This window comes from Pseudophryne corroboree, chromosome 3 (assembly GCF_028390025.1).
Source record: "Pseudophryne corroboree isolate aPseCor3 chromosome 3, aPseCor3.hap2, whole genome shotgun sequence".
Classification (NCBI taxonomy): domain Eukaryota; kingdom Metazoa; phylum Chordata; class Amphibia; order Anura; family Myobatrachidae; genus Pseudophryne; species Pseudophryne corroboree.
In genome coordinates, this window is record NC_086446.1 from 14,287,456 (window position 1) to 14,299,980 (window position 12,525).

The 12,525-nt window shown below is 42.7% G+C and overlaps 1 protein-coding gene across 1 annotated transcript; it reads left to right on the forward strand.

Annotated features, from left to right (window-relative positions):
• Window positions 1–1,301: 1,301 nt before the first annotated feature.
• LOC135055762 (gastrula zinc finger protein XlCGF57.1-like) lies at window positions 1,302–10,505 on the forward strand. Its single transcript, XM_063960187.1, has 3 exons — window positions 1,302–1,443; window positions 7,375–7,683; window positions 7,745–10,505. Exons 1-3 carry the CDS (start codon window positions 1,302–1,304, stop codon window positions 9,055–9,057), a joined length of 1,764 nt encoding a protein of 587 aa, XP_063816257.1. The 3' UTR covers window positions 9,058–10,505.
• The last annotated feature ends 2,020 nt before the right edge of the window (window positions 10,506–12,525 follow it).

Below are 12,525 nucleotides of genomic sequence, written 5' to 3' on the forward strand. Positions count from 1 at the left end.
CAGGTAGGTGGGAGGAATACGTACGATTTACATGCACCCTCTATAAGGTGTTGTGGTATTATACTGTTTCACCTCAGTTTAATCTGACTGTATGCAAATGTCATTATAGTGTTTTTTTTGTTTTTTTTTAGGAAGAACGTCTGTCTGATATTAAAACAGAAGATATAGAGGGAGAAGAAGAGACGTATGTGACTGATATAAAGGCAGAAGATATAGAGGGAGAAGAAGAGACGTATGTGACTGATATAAAGGCAGAAGATATAGAGGGAGAAGAAGAGACGTATGTGACTGATATGAAGGCAGAAGATACAGAGGGAGAAGAAGAGACGTATGTGACTGATATAAAGGCAGAAGATATAGAGGGAGAAGAAGAGACGTACGTGACTGATATGAAGGCAGAAGATATATAGAGAGAAGAAGAGACGTATGTGACTTATATGAAGGCAAAAGATATAGAGGGAGAAGAAGAGACGTATGTGACTGATATAAAGGCAGAAGATATAGAGGGAGAAGAAGAGACGTATGTGACTGATATAAAGGCAGAAGATATAGTGGGAGAAGATGAGACGTATGTGACTGATATGAAGGCAAAAGATATAGAGGGAGAAGAAGAGACGTATGTGACTGATATAAAGGCAGAAGATATAGAGGGAGAAGAAGAGACGTATGTGACTGATATAAAGGCAGAAGATATAGAGGGAGAAGAAGAGACGTATGTGACTGATATAAAGGCAGAAGATATAGAGAGAGAAGAAGAGACGTATGTGACTGATTTAAAGGCAGAAGATATATAGAGAGAAGAAGAGACGTATGTGACTGATATGAAGGCAGAAGATACAGAGGGAGAAGAAGAGACGTATGTGACTGATATAAAGGCAGAAGATATAGAGGGAGAAGAAGAGACATATGTGACTGATATGAAGGCAGAAGATATATAGAGAGAAGAAGAGACGTATGTGACTGATATGAAGGCAGAAGATATAGAGGGAGAAGATGAGACGTATGTGACTGATATGAAGGCAAAAGATATAGAGGGAGAAGAAGAGACGTATGTGACTGATATAAAGGCAGAAGATATAGAGGGAGAAGAAGAGACGTATGTGACTGATATAAAGGCAGAAGATATAGAGGGAGAAGAAGAGACGTATGTGACTGATATAAAGGCAGAAGATATATAGAGAGAAGAAGAGACGTATGTGACTGATATGAAGGCAGAAGATACAGAGGGAGAAGAAGAGACGTATGTGACTGATATGAAGGCAGAAGATACAGAGGGAGAAGAAGAGACGTATGTAACTGATATGAAGGCAGAAGATATAGAGGGAGAAGAAGAGACGTATGTGACTGATGTGAAGTCAGAAGATGTAGGGGGAGAAGAGGAGACCTATGTGAGGGAAGATCATCAGTGTAAGGAGAAGGAAATCCCTACAGATATCATCACAGGTCAGTAATAAACACTTATTACAGAAAAGAGTCACATATTCTCTTTGCTCAGTCACTACAGCAATCTCTTATCCTACACCCTCCTCTGTACAAACTAATGAGGAACATGTATTTTCCCAGTGGGGGAGTCAGGAGACATCAGCCCCTATTATACTCCTGCTGTCCCCCTCACATCATGTCACTGAGTATTACAAGCCCAGAGATCTGACCAGTCTCCTACCCATACTCTCTGGTGTATCTCTTACATCAGGAGCCATCAGCCCCTATTATACTCCTGCTCTCCCCTCACATCATGTCACTGTGTGTTACCAGCCCAGAGATCTGACCAGTCTCCTCCCCACACTCTCTGGTGTATCTCATACATCAGCCCCTATTATACTCCTGCTCTCCCCTCACATCATGTCTCTGTGTGTTACCAGCCCAGAGATCTGACCAGTCTCCTCCCCACACACACTCTGGTGTATCTCATACATCAGGCGCCATCAGCCCCTATTATACTCCTGCTCTCCCCTCACATCATGTCACTGTGTCACCAGCAGCCATACTGTGTGCTAGCAGTACCTCTGCCTATGGTATTACATGCTATATTATGTACGCTATGGATGTGTTATTTGTGGCATGGTGTGGCTGCTTGCTGGGGCACAGGCTCGGGGTTCCTCATGCCACGTGACACAATGCTTAGGAAATATCTGGCGCAGCTCCTGTCATGTATCCACATGCTCCTGTAACATCCGGCCTCAGGGAATTGGCTAATGAGCGGCTCCTGTTACTGAATTGGCAGCATCTGAGTCTTGCTACCGTCGCCTTAGGTATATAATACATTTATTGAGCTTGTCTATGGGAACCTGCATTCAGAATCCTGCACCTTCCCTGCTGATTACCTGTCCCCTGGCACTTGGATGACGGCCTTCTCTGGCTTCTGATCCATGGCCTTAAGGTCACCCCAATGGTTAGTAATGGAAGTATCTTCAGAAGCGTTCACGTCTAAGTAGGAGGACAATGCCTCTTGCAAAATTATGGTGCCTTCAGCATCCATTAACATATAATCCTGCAATCTTCAAGGTGGTAAAGGAGGAGTAGTGGGAAAAGATGACCAGGACCATATCAGAGGGGTGGGATCAGACCATGAAATTGTTGTCGGTAGAAAAACTCAAGTGACCAGGTTCTGGCATACAATGTGATAAATATGGAGACTGACACAGGACATATTATAAAGATAAGAATTTATTTCTCTAAGTTACAACAAAGAAAACCTGCAAATAACAAGTTATACTCCGTTACAATAATAGCAAGAGCAAATTATTATACTCAGCTCTTATCTCAGATGTTATAAGATCTGTCCCAGATGATGGTCATCGATTATGTAGTTTAAACAATATAGTTCAGTCGCCCTCAGGGTCCCTTTTTAATAACTCTGTCTGAATTTATTAAACTGAGGTGGGTTTATAGAAATCTGTATCTGCTGCAGACAGAACCGGCTATCGGAACTAACCTGCTATGTGTAATTGTCTAGGCTTTATACCCCTGCAAGGATACGCTAACATTGTCTTACCAGATATTACATTCAGGGTCTGTGATGCTGGGTGCAGTAGTCCTTCAGTATAACATAATTTATCTTATCCTGGACAACTGTCCCCTTCCACCTACTTATGAACACCATACCCCAAACATCTTACTAGACAGTTTCCATCTGAGATTCTGATAACAGGAACATATATCTATAATAATCAGCCAGCCTAAAAGCTGTGTATATTCTTCTCACTAATCCTAACAAAATGTTCATATATAAAGCAATGAGGTCATACATATACAAAATGGAGTTACACATGGACAAAATGGCATCTAAAAAGTATTTAAAAAATATCACCCCATACACAAATATATCAATGCGAGGGATCAATTGTAACGACCTAGAAGAAGGTCTATTCTCTAATATGAGCTGTGTACAGCAGAGTAATAAGTATAATCACGCACACCTGGATGTCTAATTCTCTGAGTATCATAGAGGTCAAATTCAGCTAATAAAGGGAGCATGAGGAAGCTGAGGAACGGGCGGCATCACTGGTCTGTTCATCAGTAGTGGAGGATCTATCAAGATGAGGGTCTGGAGCAAGAGTAACATCTCCCAAAAGGAGAAGTGCAATTTCTTATAGATTTTGAATTTTTTTTTTAAAGAAATCGGGGCTGTCAGGCATTAGGGGCATAGAGAGAAGTGAGGGGGACATATTTATAATGAATTTTCCCAACTAGAATCCAATATCTACCATTGCAATCCACCCACTTGCTTTCCAGTTGAAAGGGGCATGATCTATTAGAAAGGGTGGCTACACCACAGGGGATATAGCATGTTGGGTAGTTATTGGTAAACTGAGGGGGAGAGTGCAATGGAACATGTGATTCCTGAATGGCCACCACCTCCGCCTTCTGGTCAGCAAAATATTTTAGTGCAAGACGTCTCTTACAGGGAGAATTGAGACCTTTTACATTGAGACTTAAAAACTTCACCGTTGATAGACAGATATCAGATTATGGTATGAAACCTCTAGGATCATCAGTGTAAAGTCCAATAGAGTATGTAGGGTGCGTGCATACTTCAAACTATCAAATAACAAAAAATAAATAAAATAGGGAACAAAAATGGGAGACAAACAGAAATAGCGTCCATAAAGGAGCTAGAGATTTCGTCACTAGTGTACCGTGACAGAAAGGCGGAATAAGGTGGCAGTCGGGCCTAAAAGAGATACCCACCGACTACCCCAAGTAGCCATACGAGAGTGCAAAATATAGTCATCATAGTAACAATTGTACAAAGAAATATCAAATGTCAATGTATCCAAAGGATGTAAAGGCCAAGAACATGGCCTGATATCCAATTTAGGTTCTACCAACACCGTTATAAGGGCAACAGGATGTTAGACGAATCAGTCATGCTTTGCCTGAACACCTAAGCATTATGGAAAGGAATAACTAAAAGTAACAGTGGAAAGAATATCAGACCGTATACATTATAGCAATTAAAAAGCACAGGAAATAAAGATAAAAAAAATACGTTTTATACCCATAACAAGAACAAATAAATCTGGCCCAAAAATAGATCCATGCCCAGTAACTTAGTCCCAGTTGTCACATGTTATAGTAGGAAACAGATTCTCAAAGTGTCTGCAACAGTCTTAGTCCTTTACCATATTACTTTGAGACGGAAGACAACTCCTCCGGGATTGGTTTAGCTAAAGTGTCATGAAGGACTGTCAACAGGAGTGTCCCACTCTTTCAGAACAGCAGGGCCATCCTCAGGTGATGGTATCACTGTGAAGGCGCCGTTTTGCATTACAATAATCTCAGTAGGAAAGCCCCATATGTATTGCACATGTCCTTGAGTGGAATAGACGCCTTTTGGCCAGTGTCACAGAAGAAATATTCGGATATAGCTGCAGATTATCCAGACACTCAGCCGTGGATGAGGAAAACAAAGCAGCCTGTAGAATGTGTTCTTTAATATGAAAAAAGTGGACCCTGAGCAGAGTGTCCCTCAGTGCTTGGATAGAGGCCAGTTAGGACTTTGGGAGTCTATGGATCCTATCAGTAAGAAGGTCCACGGCAGAAGCCTTCGGTAAAAGTTTCTGAATGAGGTCCATGGCATAATCATAAAGCTCAGCATTTGTAACAGAATCCGGAATGCCCATTATTCTGATATTATTTCTCCGAGACCAGTCTTCTAAATCAATGACTTTATCACGAATGGAGACCATGTCTTCCTGAAGGGTGTCATGTGCTGAAATCAGATCTTTGTGAGACGCAACATTCTCATCTTAATCTGTACGAGGGCCAATCTCACTGATATCGGACCTCAAAGCTTGAATATTAGAGTTAAGTTCTGAGGTTATTTCAGTCCTTAAATGTAAATAACAGAGAATGTATAGAGCGTAGAGTAACAGGACCATCTAGAGTGTCTTAAGACGTCTTCAGCCATTACAGCTGGGCTGTGCATTTACAAGTAGAAGCAGATGATGTTGTAGCGGTCTCAGAAGGACCACCTGAATTCGAGGTACCAAAGAGATGGACAGGAGGGTCCGATTTTGTACCTTTTGAACCTTTTTTGGAGGCACGGTAAGCTGGAAACAGCAGTAGTACGCTGTCAGGAGGTTACATCAAGATGACTCAGTTCAAAATGACATTCTTAGTCGGGGTGACGGGAGTATACGAGCCACAATTTCAAGTAAACATGATGTAATGCAAATTAAATAACACAGTAATGACTGAGAAATTCCACTAGACGTCAGCGTGATCACAGAAGTGAAGTACTCAGCACAGAAAGACACACGTGGTAAAATATAATCGTGAATCAATCCACAATATTTTATACTGTGAGGTTGTAATAAATTACGGTGTAATGAGCTGTGCTCAGATGATTCTTGATACTATGCTCTGCATGTAGACTGAGAGGAAGTAGAATATAGTTGTACCATATAAATAGGTAGTTTCACCTCCAGGAAAATGCTTCAATTCAGTGTAGTGACCCCGTTCCAGCTGTCAGGACACTTATTTAGCAGCTTAGATCAATTTCAAACCTTATTGAAGACAGATGCAGAAGGCAAAGCATGTGATGGCCAGGGTTAGGATCCAAAATGGCAGCCACCTCACTTCCCAATATCACCACCGGGGACTGTGGGCAGCCCGTTCTGTCCCAGCAGTAGCGGGAGCTGCGCACCCGTATGTGCGGGACAGTGAACTCCCGCCCGAGGCAAAAGCATCTCCAAGTCAGGAGAGACTGGTCGCAACCAGCCCCGAATTACAGCCCGCGGCTTTACTAGGCCGCGGCGGTGAACGGTGGCTGGTGCAAGCAGAGTTATGCGGCTATAGGACAGGAGGAGGGCTGGGACTTAATAGATTAGGTCTTGGTCCCAGCGGCGGCTGGGAGCTGTCAGGTAGGGTAGATAAGAAGCCACTTAGTGAGGAGAACTCCAGAAAGCACGTCTGGATGGACTCCGCCCACGCCCCTCTTATTTAATATTTTATATACTTACAGTGGTGACGGTTTGGTACATCCCTGCAAAGGCAGATCCAATCTCTTTCTCATCAGACTCTGCTGTCTTCCCTGCACTCTCACTCAGATGTTCACTGCTTTCAGTAGCACACATATGAGAAGCAGAAGTATGGCGGCAGCTGTATAGATCCTGATATGTAATTCTCTGTATCGTACTTGCCGTATACACATCCTTATTACTATTGAGAGTATGGAGGAAAGACACTGATTATGTGGGTGTTAAAGTGGATTATAACTTAGCAAATGATGATTGAAGGGTATTATATGGTGTATTGCATGTAAAGTACCTTGTTCCACACCTACTCTGTTATAGCAATATACCTTATATAAGGGTGAGTAACACATGTACAGGCTTACCAGCGTATGAACACACACGTAAAGGAATGCTACCTTACCAATGCTTCCAGGAGTAACGTTAGGAGACATTTCTCTGATCCATCAGCTCATATGACTGATGTTATTGTTCATCTAGAATCTCCAATTCATACGATATGTTCCCCATCCATTGTTTTACATTGGTGCTGACATAGGACTTGGCGAGTGACTACATCTCCATTTATACTTCATGGTTAGTTACCAGTACAAGAGAGATATATCTAAGTCTTATTATAATATTACATTTGTTATTGTGAGTGTTCTCAGGAGGGTGGACACAATGATAGTCTGAGACACAATATTATAAAGCCTTCATTAAAAAATATGTTTTAATATACACACATTTACAATTAAGTGTCCCAGAGAGTCGTCTTCTCCTATTGTTTACAAGATTAATATTGTTACAGAAAATTTCACATTTCCATAATGTATTTTACTTCCAGCAGATGGACACACAAGCAGGAATATCTCCGAAGGACATCTAATGTTATCCCCGGATTGTGAAATAAAAGATAATGACAGTAGACCGGATTCTCCAAGAGATGATCCTATTACCCCAATTATACATCCAGCTCTATCAGCTGGTCCCTCTGATCCTGGGAAATGTTCTCCTGATCACTCTGATATTGGTGCATCTGTTACAGCTCTGTTAGTAGATACAGGGTTTCCCTGTTCTATAGATGCCAAATGTTTTACACAGAACACAAATCTTATTACCCATCAACCAGCTAAGGCAGATGAGAGGCCACTTCCATGTTCTGAGTGTGGGAAATGTTTTACACAGAAATCAGATCTAATTACACATCATCGAAGTCACACAGGTGAGAAGTCATTTCCATGTTCTGAGTGTGGGAAATGTTTTACATACAAAACACTTGTAATACATAAGAGAATACATACAGGTGAAAAACCATATTCCTGTTCTGAGTGTGGGAAATGTTTTACATACAAAACAACTCTTGATTGCACATAAGAGAAGTCACACAGGTGAGAATCAATTTCCTTGCTCTGAGTGCGGAAAATGTTTTACCTGGAAATCACAACTTGTTATACATCAGCGAAGTCACACAGGTGAGAGACTGTTTCCATGTTCTGAGTGTGGGAAATGTTTTGCACACAAATCAGAACTTGTTAGACATAACAGAAGTCACACAGGTGAGAAGCCATTTTCTTGCTCTGAGTGCGGGAAATGTTTTATCCAGAAATCACAACTTGTTACACATCAGCGAAGTCACACAGGTGAGAAACCACTACCATGTTCTGAGTGCGGAAAATGTTTTACCTGGAAATCACAACTTGTTACACATCAGCTAAGTCACACAGGTGAGAAGTCATTTCCATGTTCTGAATGTGGGAAATGTTTTGCACACAAATCAGAACTTGTTAGACATAACATAAGTCACACAGGTGAGAAGCCATTTTCTTGCTCTGAGTGCGGGAAATGTTTTACCCGGAAATCACAACTTGTTACACATCAGCGAAGTCACACAGGTGATTATCTGTTTCCATGTTCTGAGTGTGGGAAATGTTTTGCACAGAAATCAGATCTTGTTAGACATAACAGAAGTCACACAGGTGAGAAGCCATTTTCTTGCTCTGAGTGTGGGAAATGTTTTATCCGGAAATCACAACTTGTTACACATCAGCAAAGTCACACAGGTGAGAGACCGTTTCCATGTTCTGAGTGCGGGAAATGTTTTATCCGGAAATCGCAACTTGTCACACATCTGCGAAGTCACACAGGTGAGAAACCACTACCATGTTCTGAGTGCGGAAAATGTTTTACCTGGAAATCACAACTTGTTACACATCAGCTAAGTCACACAGGTGAGAAGTCATTTCCATGTTCTGAATGTGGGAAATGTTTTGCACACAAATCAGAACTTGTTAGACATAACATAAGTCACACAGGTGAGAAGCCATTTTCTTGCTCTGAGTGTGAGAAATGTTTTACCTGGAAATCACAACTTGTTATACATCAGCGAAGTCACACAGGTGATTATCTATTTCCATGTTCTGAGTGTGGGAAATGTTTTGCACACAAATCAGATCTGGTTAGACATAACAGAAGTCACACAGGTGAGAAGCCATTTTCTTGCTCTGAGTGTGGGAAATGTTTTATCCGGAAATCACAACTTGTTACACATCAGCAAAGTCACACAGGTGAGAGACCGTTTCCATGTTCTGAGAAATAAATCGGCTCTTGTCGCACACAATAGACGTCACTCAGGTGAGGAACCATTTTAGTCTTCTGGAGTATACTACTTATTGCCATGTAATGTTCTTCAAGGTTCTTATCCTATCTCTTATGCTTTTTGCAATATACATGCTACCACTGGGTATAATTATCAGACGTCATGTCCATATCTACCACTGCTATGCAGATGACCTGCCTTTTGCTCCAGGTACTGAGAACCCAGTACCAATCCTAAATGGTTGTCTAGCTGAGCTCCAGGTGTGGGTGATGCCAGTTGCCTGTGACTCCGTCCTAGTGAAACAGATCCTTATGATAGAAGCTCACCAACAAAGGGCAGGGCTACAGCTCAGCTTTGCAAACCAACCAGACTTACGCTTGGGGGTTCAGAGTTACAAAATGCTGATCCTGTGTGGAATCTTGGTGTCCTAGATGGTGGAATGACAGATATCGGGTATCAGCCACAATCAGATCCTCATCTGAGGAACATAGCCAGACTCCAGCACTTATTTCCTTCAGAAGATCTACCTACAGTCATACATGCACTTGTATCATCACTCATAGAGTACTGTAATGTCCTCTACCTGGGTCTCCCAGCAAAAGAATTGCACCGCTTACAGCTTGTACAGAATGCAGCAGCCAGGATGTTACCTATTCAGCCCGTTCCTGCCACATAACACCCATTCTCTGCTCCCTTCACCAGCTGACTGTAAAATGGTGACTCTGGGCCTAATTCAGGTTGGATTGCAGTGTGCAATCCACACGGAATTATTGAGAAAAAGTTGCGGGCGCATGCGCAGCACCCGTCCTGCATATGCGCCTGCATTCTCTGCGGAGGGCAGCAGAAAATGCGATTGCTCCTTGTTAATCAGGCAGAGGTGGTCACGGGGTGGGGGGCAATGCTCCATTTACAGGAAGAAGATGGAGATTTGCAAGTGCGGACAGGAGGTGGACAAACGGGGGCGTGATCACGGTGGCTGCATGACATCACACGCAGCCGTCGCGATCGAGGAGAATGCGGTGGGGCTATGCTGTGCCGGCAGGATGCTTCACTAATTTCTAAGATAAAGCAGAAATTGTGGAGCGATCGCAATTTCTGCTTCATCAAGGGGGGGAGGCGCCGGTCAGCATACTGGGGTGGCCTTTCCCTGCGATGAGTGGCCCCTAGCACGCTAGAAAAAGGATTGCAAATTCTGCTAATAAGCAGCATCTGCTATCCTTACTGATTTACTGTAGGCACCCTATTACAGAATCTTACTGACTCTCCCAGCCCTACATGACCAGGGTACATGTACCAGAAGCAGCTTCTGCCTCCTTACTGCCCTGGTTACTTCCATCTGTTGATGAAGGACTGTTAGTAGTACCATAAATCCCCACGCAGTGCTTAGATGTCAGGGGGAGACAGGGCGGTGGCAATAGTGGGGGAGAGACCGTGGGTGGCGGTAGTGGAAGGAGACAGGGTGGTGGCAGTAGTGGGGGGGAGACGGGTGGCAGTAGTGGAAGGAGACAGGGTAGGTGGCAGCAGTGGGGAGGACAGGGCGGTGGTAGTAGGGGGGGACAGGGTGGGTGGCAGTAGTGAAAGAAGACGGAGGGTGGCAGCAGTAGGGGGAGACGGCAGGTGACTAATGGAGGGAGACGGGGCAGGTGGCAGTAGTGGAGGGAGACGGAGCGGGTGGCAGTAGTGGGGGGAGACAGGGTGGGTGGCAGTAGTGGGGGGAGGCAGGTCGGATGACCGCAGTGCAGTACCAGGGACTGCTGAAGGCAGTAAAGAGCTATATGGGTCCCGCACAGAATCAGTTGATAATTAGAATTAATGATGATTATGCTTCCTTATTTCTAAGTAATCCCTTGTATGTGATAATTTATTGTTGTTTGCTGTGTCAGCCTTTATTTGGGTTCTGTGTAATAATCCTGAAAGTAGTGCTGCTACCGATCTCATCATTTGTAGTAACTTGGAAAAGATGAGATATGAGGTGCACTCTGGAAGCTTATAGGGGGTTTATCAGAAAAAGGCAGATGTGACATCACATGGTCCCGGCCCGCCCACGTTCGCCCCTCAAGGATGCTGCTGCAATGTGTCCGTGCGGCCGCTGCGCATGTGCATTTTGCCACCACCAGCAAACGGGCCGCTATTGTGGCTGGGTCTGAATGGCCCCCATAGGATGTTGTGCACAGAGTAAAGTATTTTTTAAGTTTAAAATATAGATAGACAAAAATATGTGTATTAAAGATGTGAAATAAAGTAGTTTAAAAGCAAAAGATTTCCGGTGCGATTTTGGCTATGTCCGATTTTAACAGTTCATTTGAATAGTGGGATAATCTTACGGAGGGGGGTCTCTTTCTGTGTAAAGAAATAGTTTTATTTGTTGGTTTTAAATAAATTATGTCTGTTCAAATATTGTTGTTGGTTTTTTTTTACTTATAGGTGAATTAGTGTTGTACTTGAAAAAAATAATTTACCTGACCCTTGCCTGGAGATGTACATGTATGAAGGTATGGGAGATACCTGCTGCAGTCCCTTCTACTTACATTTGGGAGGTACAGTTGTTTTGGGGAAATCAGCAGCAAATATTAAATGATACATTGGCTCCATAACATCTCGCTGACCCTCTGATTTTTACAAAAATGTGTTACACAAAATGACATTTGCATTAACAACCATTAATTAAACAAGAAAAACATTTTTTTTCCCAAATAACTTTCTAAAGAAAATAGAAGAAAATCGCCAATTCTGGTCTGGATTCATTGACTCTATCATGAGAACAAATGCCTTTTTTTTTTTTTTTTTAATTCAATAATTTTTATTGAAAGTTTTTTGTTTATCAAACATACAAACCTCCCAACAAACAAGAAACAATACAAATATGGCAGATATACGACAATTTGACCGTAACAAAATGGAAAGGCAGGCAGAAGAATCATGGACATATATATTAATGGCATGTCTCAAATATGCCAGAATGTATGCCATGTCACACAAGATAGACGTTCATGCTATGGGCTCATAGGCACCATATGAGCCCCTTCCGGAGATTAACAAGGACATGTGAGATGGCAAACAGACTGAGCACAAAAAGTATAAAGCACACAGACCTCAAATGTATCACAGTAGAATAAAAAGCAAAGCCAATAATACCTTCCCCAATTGCCTCAATGTAAAATAAAATATATATATATATATATATATATATACAACCAAGGATGCGGCACTCACGAACACTTTGAAAGAAGTCACAGACACCAGTTCGGGTATAGTCAACGTTTCAATCCTTTACGGATTTTCGTCAGGAACAAGCATAATACAAATAAAGAAAAACTCACCTTATATCCCCACCACATTCACAAGTGACCCACAGGTGGACGGCATCTCGCTCCGGCGCGGGAGTCCGCGAGCGCTGGCGCCGAGTAGTGACGTCATCGCGTATCAACGCGACGCACGTCCGATGCTGCCATGGCAACCTGGCGGCTG

Bases quoted from the DNA above. Each gene is read 5' to 3' on its own strand.
- LOC135055762 (XM_063960187.1), top strand. From the start codon at position 1,302: ATGAAGGCAGAAGATATAGAGGGAGAAGAAGAGACGTATGTGACTGAT. The intron at 1,444-7,374 runs GTCAGTAATAAA...GTGAAATAAAAG, and splicing joins CCCTACAGATATCATCACAG to ATAATGACAGTAGACCGGAT. The intron at 7,684-7,744 runs GTGAGAAGTCAT...AACACTTGTAAT, and splicing joins ACATCATCGAAGTCACACAG to ACATAAGAGAATACATACAG.